The 17316-nt window shown below is 37.4% G+C and overlaps 1 protein-coding gene across 1 annotated transcript in view; it reads right to left on the bottom strand.

Moving 5' to 3' along the window:
* Nucleotides 1–33: 33 nt before the first annotated feature.
* cog5 (component of oligomeric golgi complex 5) overlaps nucleotides 34–17316 on the bottom strand; it is a 79053-nt gene continuing 61770 nt past the window's right edge. Inside the window, exons 17-22 of the mRNA XM_079622614.1 lie at nucleotides 15761–15864; nucleotides 12074–12311; nucleotides 10334–10410; nucleotides 3019–3145; nucleotides 2567–2646; nucleotides 34–1605 (exon numbers count right to left, since the gene is read on the bottom strand). Coding sequence (XP_079478740.1) covers nucleotides 1494–1605; nucleotides 2567–2646; nucleotides 3019–3145; nucleotides 10334–10410; nucleotides 12074–12311; nucleotides 15761–15864 — 738 coding nt within the window. The 3' untranslated portion in view covers nucleotides 34–1493. The remainder of the gene's footprint in view (nucleotides 1606–2566; nucleotides 2647–3018; nucleotides 3146–10333; nucleotides 10411–12073; nucleotides 12312–15760; nucleotides 15865–17316) is intronic.

The following is a 17316-nucleotide window of genomic DNA, read 5'->3' as shown; positions in this document are numbered from 1 at the left end:
TCAGTGGTTATCAACTTTTTTTTAATTTTTGTTCAAGGTATTTATTTGACTGAGGTATACAACAAGATGCAGGGTAAGGCAAGATATAAGATAATATTCATTTCCATTAAAATCCATATAAGATGTAAATTATCTTCAAATTGCTTTATGCAAAACAAATAAGTCTTGGGTGTGTTTATCAAGTCATCAAACTCGTAGATTTCCATTTAAACCACTGAGCAAACGAATCAATAGTAAATCAATATACTGACTTGAGCCATTTGAGTAAAGTATTTAGTCATTATACAAAAATATAATATGACTGATGATTTGGTGATCATATTGTTCTGGCAAATATTTTTATGTATACTTTAAAAATGATGACAATTTAATTTGAAGCATGCAAATTTATATACTGGTGCTTTATTGTGAAATGCATTTTTTAAACAACAGACAAACAATGTACGGTAGATTAAAAATGTCAGAAATAACACATTTATTAAAATATTGTTACAATTATAATATAATAATTTCTATATTAGTAAAACTTTGCATAACTGAGGTACTGGATGCAGGGTAAGGCTCCTTATAAGATAATTTCAGCTCCATTAAAATCTATATAAGATGTAAATTGCGTATTTGTTTTGCATAAAGTCTCTGGTTTGTTTGGGTGCATGTTACATTACATCATCTTCACTGTCATTTATATGTCCAGTTTAGCTATTTATATGAGGCCACTACACACATAATTCGTTTAATTTTTCAGTGAGCAGTTAGTCGAGTGGATGATTCACATTTGCATGATTATGCAAAACTGGTGACGAAGAGAAGTTGAATTCATGTTTTTAGAGCAGCAAGCCCACAGACAGCGCATATTAAACACCAGAATCTGGGATTGTGCCATGTATGTCAAATAAAACAGTGTGGAAAGAGTGTAAGCTGGAGACAGACACGAGGAGGATTGCATGTCTCTGAAGATGAGCTGAAGAGTCAGAGGTTCAACAGATCAATATTAAGAGGCATGCATACAGTTATACAGCTAACAGACTAATGTGATCACTCAAGCTTTTACTTAACATGTGCCCCTGACTTCCATTGTTTTTAAAAAACTATTATTCATGTCCTTCTTTAAAGTAGCATTGCCATTTTAATTTTTCAGTTTGGAGAAGTTATAAATCAAACAGATTCAAACCTGAATGAGGCATTCTTTATTCAACATTTACATAATGTGTTTAGTAATTAATTTCTTTCCCTCAGTTGCACCTAGCAAAACAAATATTATTTATGAATATATGTAGATTTGCTAAAAAGGTAGGGATTCTTATTAAAGCCAGTAGTAGTAGTAACCAAACAACCCATAAAACACACACATTGTACATTTTTACACACTGTGTGTGTAAGCAAAACAAACAAATTTACACATCCGATTTAAACAAAATGATAAAGACTTCTTTTGGTGAAGACGAGTGTATTGTTATGATTCATGGTCTACATTTTTGCTCTGTTTGCAGGTCCTATGATGCGCTTGTGGCTTTCTGCAGCAGCTGGAGCATGATGGGATACACTGGGGCAAACTCCTTCCCTTGCCTGGCGCGGACACACTGCACATACGCCTCCAACGCCCCCCTGCAACAAAGGAAAGTCACACATTTTAATTTTTTACTTTCGCTGTTTACACACAAGCTGCTGTGTTTCCTCCAGAGCGCCAGTAGAGGACGCTGGTGTTGCGCTGATAAATGATTTCCTCCAGTTGCAGAAACTACTTTGACTTGTCTTACAAGTTAATCATCTAATTTTTTTTCCTCAAAACTGGTCTTTTTTTCATGTCAATTACATAAAAAGGTATATTAGTCTAATTTGAATCCGAGAAGTAAGACTAATTACAAAACAAATTGTAATATTTATGGATATTTGTAAAAAATTTAAAAGGGTTGGGATTATATGACAAGACAGTGTTAACATAGTGGCTGTGTTTCTGCAACTGGGCTCTTGTCTGAAGTGCTGGATTTTATAGTTCCCAGATCTGTTTTTTCTATGAGTTTTCTAGGATTAGGGATTATTAAAAATCACTTTGCACTCACAAAATAAAATAAAATATTTTAGAGCTGAGCATAACAAAAAAAAATGTATATTAACTTAAGAAATGTACATGATTTTTGTATAGGTCTGGAAATATTAGGGAATTTTAAAACTAATTACAAGGTCTGGGAAAAAAAGTCATGAAAAAAAAAACAGTGAATAGTGAAAAATAGCCATTTTCATAGTGAATATAAATATTTTTCATAGGATATATGAATTGCATTAACTTTATTAGAAAGAGATTGCTCTAATTGCATTCTCTATAAAATAATAGATAAAAAATACAAATTCCCTGCTATTTCCAGGTTTTTTCTGTGATTGTGAAAACCCTGACATTTCTAGTTCGTTTTTAAATGGCATTACTGAATATGAATGTTTCATAAAGGGTCAAAGATGAGAAAACTAAACACCAAGCTAAATCAAACGAGCATTAGTGTCACTGGGTCAGAGAATGTCACTGGGAAGGTTTATTGTGAAAGCGGTGGCATGTTTGAGCATTGGATCTTACCTAATAAGGGTGAGACGATCCTTCTCTGACGGGTGGTCATCCAACCACTGAGAGTAGCGAGAGATCGACCACTCGGCTCTCTGTTCAGGAGGGAAAGCGGTATTAGTGGTACATAAGAGCTCTACAAATCCACCCATGCTAAAGCTATTTTCAGAGAACCCTCATTTTATAAAACGGCCCAAAATATCTTCATCCTTTCCAGTCCGAGCACTCAAAAATGAGATGTGTCATTTAGCAGAAGCTTTTATCTAAAGCTGCTTACAGTAGGTCAATCACATGGGCAGTTGCGATGGGGCAACTTGAGATGAATTGCCCCGCTCAAGGGCATAGTAAACAGGATTTGACCTCAAAAACCTCCTGCTTGCTAACACCCCGAACCTAAAACCTTAATCCTTGAGGATCTATAACCAAGAGGTTTCCATCCCTCTGCGTTAGTGTGTGTGTGTGCGTACCTGATGTGGTGATTTGAGTTCAGCCGGGGCACGATTGAACAGAAAATGTAATATGGTGCTGTATGGAATCAAATCTCCCAGCGCTTGACTGCTCGTGATGTGCTCAGTCGTCTGGAACAACAGTGGCCTAAAACACAAGAGACAAATATATTCATATTCACTGCGAATCTCAAACCGGCTGCAATCTAGAGCCTGAAATGAATGCTGGAGATTTGGAAGATAGGTGCTTATGAAAAAAATGTCCAATAAAATTCACCCAAATGTTTGTGACATGCTAAAGTGGAGCTCAAATGATGTCCTCCAGTGGGTTCGTAGCAGATATCTTACTCACCGCTGACAAGATGAGAATGATATTTCAGAATCAGAAAAAAACATCCCAGGTTCAGTGAAGTCTGGGATTCATTTCTGTGCTTGACTACAATATAATGAGATCGTAAAGTGAAACGTATTGTTTTATGAGTCTTATTTTAAATAACTTTGATTGCAATGCTTTTTTTCAAATGGAAAACAATGATTTTTTAAAATACATTTTATCGTTCACCAGCTGGAAAGCGTACATCCGAACAATTAGGTAATAAAAGCACACCTCTTCTCAACAGCTTGTGCAATGCTTGAATACAATATAATGAGATTGCAAGGCATTATGAGTTTTGTTTTGAATTATTTGATCTACTTTCATTTTAATTTGACCACTTCTGGAACAGGTGTAATGGTTAGTTTCTAGAACCATCTTTGCGACGACGTCAATCAATCCTTATAATTAGGGATGCACTGATACTGATACCAGTATCGGGTATCGACCCGATACTGAGCTCATGTACTCGTACTCGTACACGTAAAAATGCCCCGATACCAACAACCGATTCCAGGCAGCGTGTGTACAGTGTTTGTGTCCAGACAAAGAAACACTGACAACCAGGGTACCCGCGGGGTCTTAAAAGCATTGAAAAAGTCTTAAATTTGAACATCTTAAATTAAGGCCTTAAAAGCCTTGAATTTGGTATACAAAGTCTTGGATTTCGTTACAAAGGTCTTATATTTTTTGTCTTTCCTAGGATTAAGTTCATACCGTAACAAAATTAACTGTAACTAGCCTAATTTAGGCTAATTAAAAATGAATGCAGCATTGAGTGCACCTCGCGCTCCACGTCATAGCAGGAAGCGCGAAAGCGTGCGCACGCGTTACTATGGTTACTTACTAGGCAAGTGAGGTACAGAACAAGATAGTAGCCTAGCCTAGTTTGTCGTCTGAAATGGGGAAAGTGTCGGTTTAATCCGCTGTGGCCACAAATGCCAGAATTCAATCATTTAAACCCCAAATCAGAGCTTTTCTGTTAAAAGAACATGTTCTACACGGTCTTTTCAATAGTATCTGGCAACCATGCGCGCGCTCTCTACACTGCTGAAGAAGCGCGGATGATCTGAAAACACAGACAAGCTGGAGTTCAGCGATGTTCATTTGAGATTTTCTAGTTAAATTAAAGTGTCATTCAATCGGTCTGTGTTCTGTCACGAGCCGCTTGCGCTGTTTGTGCGACTATCCAGCAGTGTTTTTAATGTTGATCATCATCCCGAATATCCACACTATTTCAAATGTAACATTGATTTTATACAACAGTTAAAAAACAACAAGGGTAACATTAAGTGATGTACTGCATCTAAAACAGTATAGTCAGGCTTATTGCTCTATTTTGCAACGAAATCTGTGGCTTTGAACGAATCGTGAGATTCAATGAATGAATGACTCGATGACTCACTCATAAAGACAGTGAGTTACCGCCACCTACTGGCTATTTTAATATAATATTTGTATTAATATTAAACGTTTTATTACCATTGTATATTTATTGAACATGGTTTTATTTAAAGCATTATTAATTTTTTTAAAGGTATTATAAAGGTAAAAAATAAAATGGAAAAATTGATTAAAGGGGGCAAATATTGTCCCTTAATGGAAAAGGTGTGACTGCAGTCTAAGTGGAAGAGAGGGAGTACGGCACTCTAAAAAATTGGAGAACCACGGAATTATGACATTTTCTGTCTAAAGACTACATATAAAATAGCTACCAAAAGTAAAGTAACTGCAGTTTGAGTAAAAGTAATGACTAAAAGTTGACAAAAAATGCAAAGACCTTTAACTAGTCAACTAAAACTATGAAAGACAGAATGACTCAAATGTGACTAAGACTAATAAGCATTCTCGTCTGAAGATGAAGTCTAAGACTGAATCAAAAATGGCTGCCAAAATTAACACTGGCCTACACACACATGCACAGTACAACGCTGTTGCGTATATATTAAATATGACTGATAATTTAAATAAAATGTTTTATTTAATTAAAGTAGCCTACTTGTACATAATTATTTTCTAGGGTTTAAAATTTATACAGATTTTACATTTTCCCCTCATAGGCTACTTCTGTCGGAATGGGTACGAAGTTGGCATTGAATTTCATTTGAAATGGTATTAAAAAGGTCTTAAAAAGCCTTGAATTTAAGTTGGAGGATCCTGGGGGTACCCTGGACAACAGAAATTATTAATGGGGATAAAAAAAGAAGGCTGTTTATGAAGTAAATATATCTTATTATTAAAATATTAAACAGAATATAGTTGTGGTGCGCGAGCTGATAAGAGAAAAACGCGCGGTGGATTGAGCGCGTCCCGGCACAGACGAGCAAGCTGGTCGAGCGCATCAGACGTCAGTGGAAAGTTTGTAGTTCAGTCGGATGTCAATGGCAAAGAAAGTAAAAGGAAAAAATTTTTCAAAGTAAACACGAAAGTAAAACGTATTATTATAAACGTTAACTGACCAGAGAGAGAGAGAGAGAGAGAGAGAGAGAGAGAGAGAAAGAGAGAGAGAGAGAGAGAGAGAGAGATAGAGAGAGAGAGAGAGAGAGAGCGAGAAAGAGAGAGAGAGAGAGAGAGAGCGAGAGAGAGAGAGCGAGAAAGAGAGAGAGAGCACTGTTGAATGCTCTTGATTGCTGATTGTTCACTCAGCACGTGTTATTTTGATTAAAACTAAATCGTATATGTAAGTAAAACATGAACTGTTACCTTATTTATGTTTAACGAGTGGTTGCCTACATTATTACAGGACATTTGCAGGTCAAGAAGTTACATGAACAGGGCTCGCAAAATTTCTAAATCGCTGGTAGCCCTTCGGGCAGGCACTCTTCAGATTTTGGTAGCCCGAAATGAATTTTACTAGCCCACATAAAAAGACAATTTTTAATGTAGAAAATTGGTTAGGAGTCAAACCATGAATCAAAACCTTTTTCAAAACACAAATATCTACAATTGGATATAAAATAATCAAATTAGAATCACCAATACAAATATACATCTGGTTCTCTGAACTGAAATGTGTGTGACCAGTATGGAACATGAATCTGTCTGTGTCTCAGCCCCCAATGAGGGTATGATAAAAAAATAGAAAAAAGGGTAACACTTTGGTTTAGGTCTAACGCTCACAATTAACTAGTTTCATTAACATGCAGATGACAGGGTTTTATCATCACTGAGGTCCCAAATGTGAGGTAGACTAGTTAGGGGTGTTCGGGGGCCAATCTGCAATAATTTTCTCGGCGGCCCGAGAAAATTTTGATTTCTCTGATCTACATATGTGCATTTTAAGATGTTTTGAATGCCAAAAAAATTTGACAACAATAGCTTTAAAACCATGTCACACAGCTGATTATTGTTCTCTCCTCATCAGCATCACACTCTTTTTCTCTTTGTTTTTCTCTTGCCCTGGCTCTTCCCGTCCTAAAGCTGAGCTTTGACTGATAGGCTTTTCATTTTTGTCTGTCAATGACGTAAGTAAACTTGGGGTCAGCTGATAGGTTGATTTATGAATCATTTTCTCAGACACGTTCATTTACTGAAAGCTACTAGGAAAGCTAGGTAGCCTAACTAAGTGTATTAAATTTATTCACAATATGTACACATTCATTATTGATCTTAATACAGGGCCGTAGACAGGGCTTTATAATCAAATAGGTCCTAAATTTAAGGTTGTTAGGGGGTTCAAATTTTTTATTTCTCTGATATGTGCATTTCAAGACGTTTGAAGGCCAAAAAAGGATAAGAAATAGCTTTAAAACCATGTCAGCGGGCAGTAGATTTGTCAATACCTGCTCTCACTATCCATCACTCTTTCTTTTTCTCTCAGTCTCCTCATCTTGCCCTGTCTCTTCCCCTCCTAAAGCTGAACTTTTTTTAATTTACTGAAGGCTACAAATTGTACTATATTAATTCTCAACATGTACACATTCGTTATTAATATTGTGCCTAACAAGATGAAAACGGCTTTGTTAATGTTTCTCGTCCCCTCACAATGACAGTAAACTAATTACATTACATGAGTCACGTTACAAAGGCCTATTTTCAGTTAAAAATGGCGAAATTAGACAAGTAAATTCGTTTGCCTGATAATAGTATCGTTTGTCAAATGTGAAATATTTAGTTTAGCTACTTACATCTTATCGCACTTGACCGTAAACTGAAGCGTCGAGTCGCTCTGCTCAAATTCGCGCTCAGCCGCTTCTGTGAATATAAATCCCGCCTACTTTGATTTGATTGGTAATCTCTAATATTCTGACATTGACGAGCAGTGACAGACCAATGAGGCTCAGATACACACACACACACACACCCTGTCCTCTGTTTCTGACGTGCGCTCTGTTCGGCGCCACTGCGGATTGAAGATGAAGAACGCGCTGAATCTGATTATAACAAGACTGAAGCGAACACTATTTCAGATAGCCCGTCGGGCAGGCCGGTTATGCATTTTGGTAGCCCGACTGGAAAACACAATAGCCCCGGGACGTCGGGCGGGCGATTTTGCGAGCCCTGATGAAGTTCAAACATCCAATGCGTGCCCCCCGAAAACCATCGTCTCAGACAGCGCACGAATACTGAATGGAAGTATTTCACGTATTGCGCTTGTACGGATGAATTCACACTAAACTATGTAAAAACGCCCCTAACTAAACTATGTATAGTGTCTCCGTCACACTATACTGGGGTGTTAGGACCCACACAGACCACAGGGTGAGCGCCCCCTGCTGGCCTCACTAACACCTCTACCAGCAGCAGCCTGGTTTTCCCAGAAGGTCTCCCATCCAAGTACTAACCAGGCTCAGCCCTGCTTAGCTTCAGTGGGCAACCGGTCTCGGCTACAGGGTGATATGGCTGCTGGATTCTGTTCTGTTTCCTTTAGTTCCTGTTTCCCCGGTCGGTCTGCTTTGTTTCAGTCTCATTGATTACTGATTATGTTCTCGTTTGTTTCCACTTATTATTAGTTTCACATATCTAGTGTACTTTCCTTTGTTCTACCCCTGTTTATATAGCCCTGTTTCTCAGTTGTTCTTGGTCAGATTTCGTTTAGTTCCCGTTTATACATTGTGTGGTTTGTGTTATTCTCCTATGCGTTCATTCAGAGCATTTGGAACATTCTAAGTTATTAATATAGCAAAAAAAGGTAATAATATCGCAATATTGAGCCATTCAAAATCACTGCAAGGGAAATTTCTTTAAAAGTAGGCCCGTTGTTACGATTTCATATTTCTATATTCAGAATTCTATTTTTTAAATATTAATCTCATTTCATTATTTATGCAATTGTAATTGCAGTGTAAATGCATTAATCCCACCTCTGAACAGCATTAAACTATATAAATATATCTAAATGTCACTTCACATGCAGCTTCTGTGCCACTTCTGCCGTGCTAAAATGGATTTTATTAACACTGATTTTATTTGATTGGTAACAATAGCCAGATATTCATTCTCATTAACAAAGTAAAAGTTTTCATTTACATCCATGTCTTCATGAAAATGTGGTCCTCATGATTGAACACAATACTGCACAGTATCGTGATACTTCAGCTGGAGTAGTGTCGTAAGATATGTTTATGGTGTCGTGGCAGCCCAAACTCTACAATAGCAATAGTAATTGTGATGTTTACATAGCAAAAAAAATATTTTTCATGTGCTGCCCAAGTCAACAGAGGAAAGGTCAGAGTCACGAGATACCTTCATGAATCAGCTCTAAATTAAAACACATCTAGAGGGCAACTATGTCCTCATACTGTATTAGTCAGGGGGCTATTTTTAATCAAAAATGTTATTTACAACCATATTTTGAACCATTTTTAGAAATCCTCAGTCCAGGTCGAAATTTTCATCACTGCCCATCTCCGGTCCCTCAACAGTGTGATCAAACAAGTCCAATATCTCCATATTAATAATTATATCTCTACTTTAGGGCACTCTTATAATAACATATTTCCCCAGTGGACGTCAGACATCTTTTGTACACACATTGAGTAAAACAAATAAAGTTGCTAGTCGTGAATCATGCTTTGCTCACGAGGGATCCAGGCACGGCAGCCGCTCTCAGAGCTGGCATAGATGGCGGAGGTTTAATTTGATTAGCTGTCCTGGAGAGACCGCACTAATGTTTATTAGACTGCCTAGAGGAAGTACAGAGAGTCAAACCTGTCAGTAAACCTGAAAGTCAAAGTGTTCGTAACATGAGACATCAGTTCATAACTGACAACTTCCTCTATGTCCAAAAGTTCATTTATTGATACAACGCTGCGACAACAGCGAGAAACAAAACATTAACGCGTCACTGTCACATTTACACACAATGCTTATGAAAACCCCAAATTCACAATTAGAATATTGTGAAAAGGTTTTCATAAGCCATAATCAACACAATTATAAAGAATAAAGGCTTGAAATGTCTCATTTAGCATGTAATGAGTCTATATAATATATTAGTTTCACTTTTTAAGTTGAATTACTGAAATAAATGAACTTTTGCACCATATTCTAATTTTTCGAGTTTCACCTGCATATGGCTGAGCAAGTTATTATATCCTGATGAAAGATTACAAAAGAAAACGTATTTATTTTATTTGGAATAACGTGCACTAATAAATCAAGACCAAGATCATGGAGCGGTTATAAGAAACACAACAAAGGAGCAATGTAAGGTGAGCATCCGAGTATATCCAGACACTGACTTCTCCTCAGCTAATCAGACGAGCATCTCCATTAATAACCTTCCTTTCTCTCTCTCTCTCACTGTTAATTAACAGCAGTTTTCAGAGGAAGACTCCAGGCGACCTCTTTGTCTCAGCGGGGGGAGGAGGAGAACGAAGGATAACACTAATTGAGAGCGTTTGTGTGAGAAATACACACAAAAGAATCACTCTTGATGCGACATCAAGAGCTGAGTGCAGTCAGTCGAGGACAGGACGATGAAGTCACCCGACATCATCCAGACTGTAAATAAAGACTCACCTGAAAGATCGCAGGAGACGGTACGCCTTCCCCAAGTCTGACACCCGTCTGCAGAGAGGAGCCACGGCCAGCTCCATCTGTAACACATGCACATGGTATAACACTCACAGATGCTTTCTATATAGACACATACGAATTTGACAGTCAAACTTAAACATGGTCAGCGCCAATAGCCTCTCTATACTATCCAATCCTATCATGATGAAGCCAAAAATATATCTTACAAAAAAAACAACAACAACCTGATGTGAGTAAAGGTGCCATATATTTAATTAATTTGAGTGAATTTTCAGTGAAGCTTAAATTTTGCTCTGTTTCTTACAGAAAGCTAATGTATAACATCAGAAGAATTCAAGACATCATTATTTTGGAGTTTGACAGCCACATGTCCCATTTGCTCTGTGTTTTAGAGATGAAAGAAAGTTGGATACAGATCCGAAACAACATGAGGGTGAGTAAATGATGACATTATTTGGTCTTAAAGGAGAACTCTGGTGCAAAATGAACCTTTGGTCTAATTACACATTGTTACCTAGTCAACCGTTATCTGAGATTTGTTTTCATGATTATCGAATGTAAATAGTTTTATCTCTAAAAACAGTTTAGCCTATAACGCTAGTAAACAGACTCTATCAATCGATCTACGAACCGCCGATCCAAATGCGCTGAACTGTGTAGAATCTCATATGGTCCAGCGCATTTGGATCGGTGGTTCGTAGATCGATTGATAGAGTCTGTTTTTCAAAGATGGATTCTGCTTGTATACGTGAAGTTGACTATGTATAAAATATCTTCTTATTAAAATGTCTGGACACTGTCAAAGTTCTCAATGCTTCGGTTTGAAGGTAGGGACCCTCATTATGCTACCGTGTTAGTGTGGGGCTATTTTGAGCCTTGTTAGTGGTATTAACAAGCGATTTTTATTTGTCATTACTCAATGCCCCATATACTAGCGTTATACTAGCGTTATAGGCTAAACTGTTTTTAGAGATAAAACTATTTACATTCGATAATCATGAAAACAAATCTCAGATAACGGTTGACTAGGTAACAATGTGTAATTAGACCAAAGGTTCATTTTGCACCGGAGTTCTCCTTTAAGGCGCTGTACAGGTGAAACTCGAAAAATGTGAATATCTTGCAAAAGTGAATTTATTTCAGTAATTCAACTTAAAAGGTGAAACTAATATATTATATAGACTCAGTACATGCAAAGTGAGATATTTCAAGCCTTTATTTGTTATAATGTTGATGATTATGGCTTACAGCTTATGAAAACCCCAAATTTAAAATTAGAATATTGTGAAAAGGTTTTCATAAGCTGTAAGCCATAATCATCAAAATTATAACAAATAAAGGCTTGTAATAAAGGCTAACAAATATCTCACTTTGCATGTAATGAGTCTATATAATATATTAGTTTCACCTTTTAAGTTGAATTACTGAAATAAATGAACTTTTGCACGATATTCTAATTTTTCGAGTTTCACCTGTATATTTGATTTGAGAGCTACAATGAATTTTCAGTGAATGCTTACATTTTTGCATTGTTTCTCAGAAAGCTAATGCGTGCTCCAGAAGGATCATGGGTGAAAGGAAGTTGGGTATGAATTTGAAACAACACGAGGGTGAGCAGATGATGAATTTTTACTTTTGAATGAGTTATTTTGAAAGCCAGCACCAAAAGGAGGAAGACCCCTAGATTGTGAACGAGAGACGAATGACCCTCATTTTCCTCACCTGAGCAAAGTCTGCTGCCAGCCTCATCTTCCCGCCCTCTCCGAGTGGACGCAAGATGCTGGCATGGCGGATGAAAAGGGTGATGGCGCGCTGGGCGATGTTCTCCGTACTGTCGTACAGGAAGTCCAGACACTGCAGCGGGCGGAAGTAGTCGTTCATCACGCGAGCGATGAAGCCCTGCAGCTCACGCATGTACAGCGAGCATGGCACGTCCGGGCGGCCAACCACAGGTAGAGGACTGGGCGCAAACACACACAAACAAAAGAGTAGTGTACCGTAATCCTGTAATGTGAGCATAGACCACAGCTACAAGCAACACCATTGATATTTCCTGTGTCACATAATCAATATCATAAATGTGTCGCTACTGGAACTGCTGAGATACACAGTGTCAGAAAAGGAAGGTCGTGTTAATGCCTTTTAGCAAGTAACAATCAGTTGTCCTGATGGTTTTCCTTACACACATGAAGAAGCCATTTTTTGTGAATCTCACGTTATAGTTCAAAACTTTACCTAAAATCTAAATTTAAATGTCAGGATGCAATTAAAACCCTTATTTTCATGCTTTGATTAAGCACAAATAATTTTCCTAACCTAAATGTGTTCATTTATTTATTTTTGATGATTCTCTACTGTAATAGAGCATATTTATTTAATATTTGAATACAAATACTATAATAGAACGATTGTTTTATTTAAAATCAGCATGCATTAAAGCTACAGTATGTAAGATTCTGAGCCACAAGAGGGCGCTGATTCCAACAATAACAAAGACGAATCTTGATGACGCTATGAAGGAGAGTGGAATGATGGGAGATGTCGTTTTCAACATCCAGAGACGTATGGAATTAATGAATAATGATCACGGATGAGGTAATTTATTAGTTTTTGTATTACCTGTACGTCTGAACGCGAAATTTTATGCCATGATAATGAATTAACTACAAGGAACGCGAAATGTTATGCTATATTGCTATTTGTCAAATGATTTGTTAGGTTAATGCTGCCTAGTTTTAGGATGTTGATAGTTAATGAAGTGTTGTTTTACGTGTTCAAACCAATCGTAGTAAAATTAAATTTGAACGGACATTTGCAAGTAATGGCTTAATATTTTTTAACAACAGATATCCGATAGTATTTAATTGCACTGCCATAATCTCGGTCACGGACTGGCCCACCTTGTACAGAATATAAAATAATGACGGAAATCATAATAGGCTATTACATGCGTGAGTGCGGGGACGCGGCCGACAATTTTGTATAATTTATAATGTTGATATAGGCTATCGCATCACGATAGTGTCGTGGGCAAGTGTGCCATCATATAACGTGGGAGACCCGAGTTCGTGTCCCAGCTAGAGCAACTTTTTTTTTACTAACGCATTTGTCCACGTGATATTGCGGAAACCGAGGATAGAGCGGATATTGCGTCACTGACAGGCGACATTTTTTTCCGGGACGGAGAATTATTTAAAATTGGAATTTCTCTGAAATAAAAAATCTTTGGAGACTTTTGGGATATTGTAAGTACATAACTGCAGGAAATATATCACACTGTCCAAGTGATTTTTGGATCTTTTATTACAAAATTGTTACATATTGTATCTTTAAAGGCAGTACAACAAATACAGCCACAATATATATATATATATTTTTAATATATTTGGAAATAATGGAACTAAAAAGGCCCTGCATTTTTACACATATACATTTTTTATTTCTTACTTAGTAAAATATGACTTGGACATTGATTTTGCGAGATTCACCCATTTAGCTTATCTACAGAAAAGATTGCCGCTGCCATGGTGAAACTGAGGGTGTTGTTTGGACAAAGCCATCTATATAGCATGTTTATTTCTCTGCCGTGTTTCCTCAGGAGTGGCCGACAGCAGGGACAGAAATAAAACAAGTCCACCAAGCCTGACTCCAGCGGCCCTGAGGGGACGAGAGATGTGGACAAAAGGAAGCCGCGCTGAATTACAGGGGTGATGGTTTAAATGTTATCAAACGCTGGCACATCACTCTCTGTTGTATTGGCTGGACCACCCAGACCAACGAATGGGATAAAGAGCAAGAGATGACAAGAGATGAATGCAAAAGAGAGTCTTCAGGGAACGTGTCCTTTAAAACAGTCAAAAACACACATGTACATCCCCACATCATGAGGATTTTCATGTCTGGTTGCACTCGCACTCTCATGCCATCTTTCAGCTTGACACAAATAACAGAATTGAGATTTGTAAAGCCTAAAGACTGAACATGAGGAAATAGTGAAATTAAAAGTCAAATTGGAGCAAAACTAAATTGCATCACCCTGTCATTGTAGCATTGTTATACCTCATTTTAAAAATGCTGGCAGCGCTCCCATAACTTTTTTAAATGGTAAAGAAATATGACAGCACACCCATCACACTTTCTTGCTTTAAGAAACAATTTATGTTGAAATATGGTGAGCTGAGAGACCTGATCACAGAACTGCCCTCAACAAGATTAAATATGGCACACAATCCCAAATGCCATGTTAGTGTTTGAGAAAAAGCCCACAAGGGGAGAACACAATCTTTGTGCAACCATAAATCCCAAGTTTGACATCTCTCATTTGTTTTGTGTGGTATTTGAAATGGTCAAATATATATCTGAAAATGGAGTAAAACTGGAGTGGTTTCTCACTTTTCAGCTGCCCCTTAGACTACTTTACTACTTTTCTGGACAACTTGTTGATCAGTTTGTGAGGGAACTGCAGGGAGTTTGTGGGTTGATGAAACTCTAGTAATTATATTAAGTGTAAAGTTAAAATAAATAGGGCTGCACGATAATGGCAATATAGCTTGGTGCAATTAATCAAATCAATGTTCTGAGTGTTTCAGAGTGAAGCATGCAACATTTCATTTTAACTATCAAATATTTATTTTACAGTACAGTTGTAATTTACAACAGTAATATATTTCGGTCTTTATTTTTATAGAGTTAAAACATACTATTAATAATAATCTTATCAACATTAGAGAACTGAACATGCAAATGTGACTACATTTTTTAAATGCTAACTTAAAATCTCAAAAAAGTTCCTGTGATAAATGAACTGGGAGCAATATCATTATCATCCTTCTAGACTCATTGTTTGATATAACTTTCAAAAGTAAAAACAACATTAAATGAAAATGAAAACTAACTATATTAAATTCCAAGATGATAACTGGACAGTGTAGCATACTAATGTTTATCTGAGTAGTTTCACATGTACAGGTGAAACTTGAAAAATGAGAATATGGTGCAAAAGTTCATTTATTTCAGTAATTCAACTTAAAATGTGAAACTAATATATTATATAGACTCATTACATGCAAAGTGAGATATTTCAAACCTTTATTTGTTATAATGTTGATGATTATGGCTTACAGCTTATGAAAACCCCAAATTCAAAATTAGAATATTGTGAAAAGGTTTTCATAAGCTGTAAGCCATAATCATCAACATTATAACAAATAAAGGCTTGAAATATCTCACTTTGCATGTAATGAGTCTATATAATATATTAGTTTCACATTTTAAGTTGAATTACTGAACTTTTGCACAATATTTAAATTTTCGAGTTTCACATGTATGTTTTTGAAATGCATGCAATATATGCTGTATATACTGTTCTGAATGCACAATGCAATAACAGTGTGTGTGTTGCTTGCTTACCCAGAGAAATCCTCCTGGTGCATAGTAATGAGTATTGCTTCGATGGAGTCAGTAACAGAATTCAGCAGGGGCTGAACGGCACTACTCATCAGAGCCTGAACCGACTGCAAAAGACACAAAAGAATGTGCATTTAACAACAAGAGAGAGAATTATTGTTATTGAACGTGTGAAACCTTTTGAAGGTCGTCGGTTTGTGTAGTATTTCCTTCTAACACCTGCTCTCCCTCCTCCCATGTGATTGCCTGACATTTGCTGATGGGACATCAGTCTGACCATCGCGTGTGTCATGGCAGCTCGTCCTAGACTCTTATCTGACTCTCCATCTCTGAGCGACATCAATGCAAACCCCCCTGACCAAATAAGACCGGTCATCGGCAAAATTCCCTGCAAGCAGGAGATAAAGAGCAAATCTCCTGTGCACATCTCTTCCCTCTAAACCCCTTCACTACAAAGTTGGTGGTCACATACTCAGCACATTTAGCTTTCCCATCATTCCCTGCACAGCTGGAGGTTGGGAGGTATTGGTGCCTCGTTTCATTCTGTTGTGTTTGTGGTTTTCTGGTTCAGAATAGATGTAAAGAGTGTGATGTGATGAGGAACTGGGAGGAGTAGAAATGTCTTAAATGGCACCCTCATGCCTTTCAGTTCTACACTTTGTTGATTCAAGTCAGTCCAAGTTAATTAGGGACAAGTTTATATCAAATGTGACTAAAGAATATTTCAGATGGAGCTGAATGTTCTGATCCAATTTGACATCTGACCTGTAATGATGCCTGAATCATAATCATACACAGTTTTTCCGTTGGCCAGAGGAGAACTGAGCGACTAAACCTGGTTTCTCCCAAGGTTTTTTTCTCCATTCTGTCACTGATGTTGTTTTGGTTCCTTGCCACTGTCGCCTTTGGCTTTTGGCTTGCGTAGTTGGGACATTTAATATTCAACAATAATATTGATCTGCCTGCATTGCGTTTGCAACCCTGGTGCGTTTGCATGCATATTACGTCATCGTGCACGGCGCATGATAGAAAACAGAACGCGGGTCAATATATTGTGTTTTTTATTAATTCGGTGCTCTTATGCGCAGCTGAGTGAACAACACAGGTTTACTGTGTGTGTGTGTCGCATAAGATGGGCTTCTGCTGCTTGCAAAAAGACTCTTTTGAGGAGACTGGATTTCCATATTTGTTGCCCTGATTCCACGCGCTATGCGCGAATACACTCCAGGCTCACTCTCGCTCGTATCCAAGGTAACACTATCATCCCTTACATGTGTTTTATTTAACTGAATACATCATAATCTGCTAAAAGGCATGCGCAGGTCACTTTACTTCCTGAACAAGCGCGCACCCAAGTCCATGTTGCTTTCACATTCACACGAACCGCGGCACGTTCTGAACTAAACTGCCAGTGTGAAAGCCGATTTCTTCTAGATCTGCCGTACAGCAGAAAAAAAATGTGTTGCATTATTTTCCTGTTATCACTGTAAAGCTGCTTTGAAACAATGTGTATAGTAAAAAGCGCTATATAAATAAAGGTGATTTGATTTGACAAGTTT

Source organism: Phoxinus phoxinus (genome assembly GCF_949152265.1).
Source record: "Phoxinus phoxinus genome assembly, chromosome: 9".
NCBI lineage: Eukaryota > Metazoa > Chordata > Actinopteri > Cypriniformes > Leuciscidae > Phoxinus > Phoxinus phoxinus.
The sequence above is the reverse complement of the archived record's forward strand: the minus strand, read 5'-3'. Positions and strand labels throughout refer to the sequence as shown.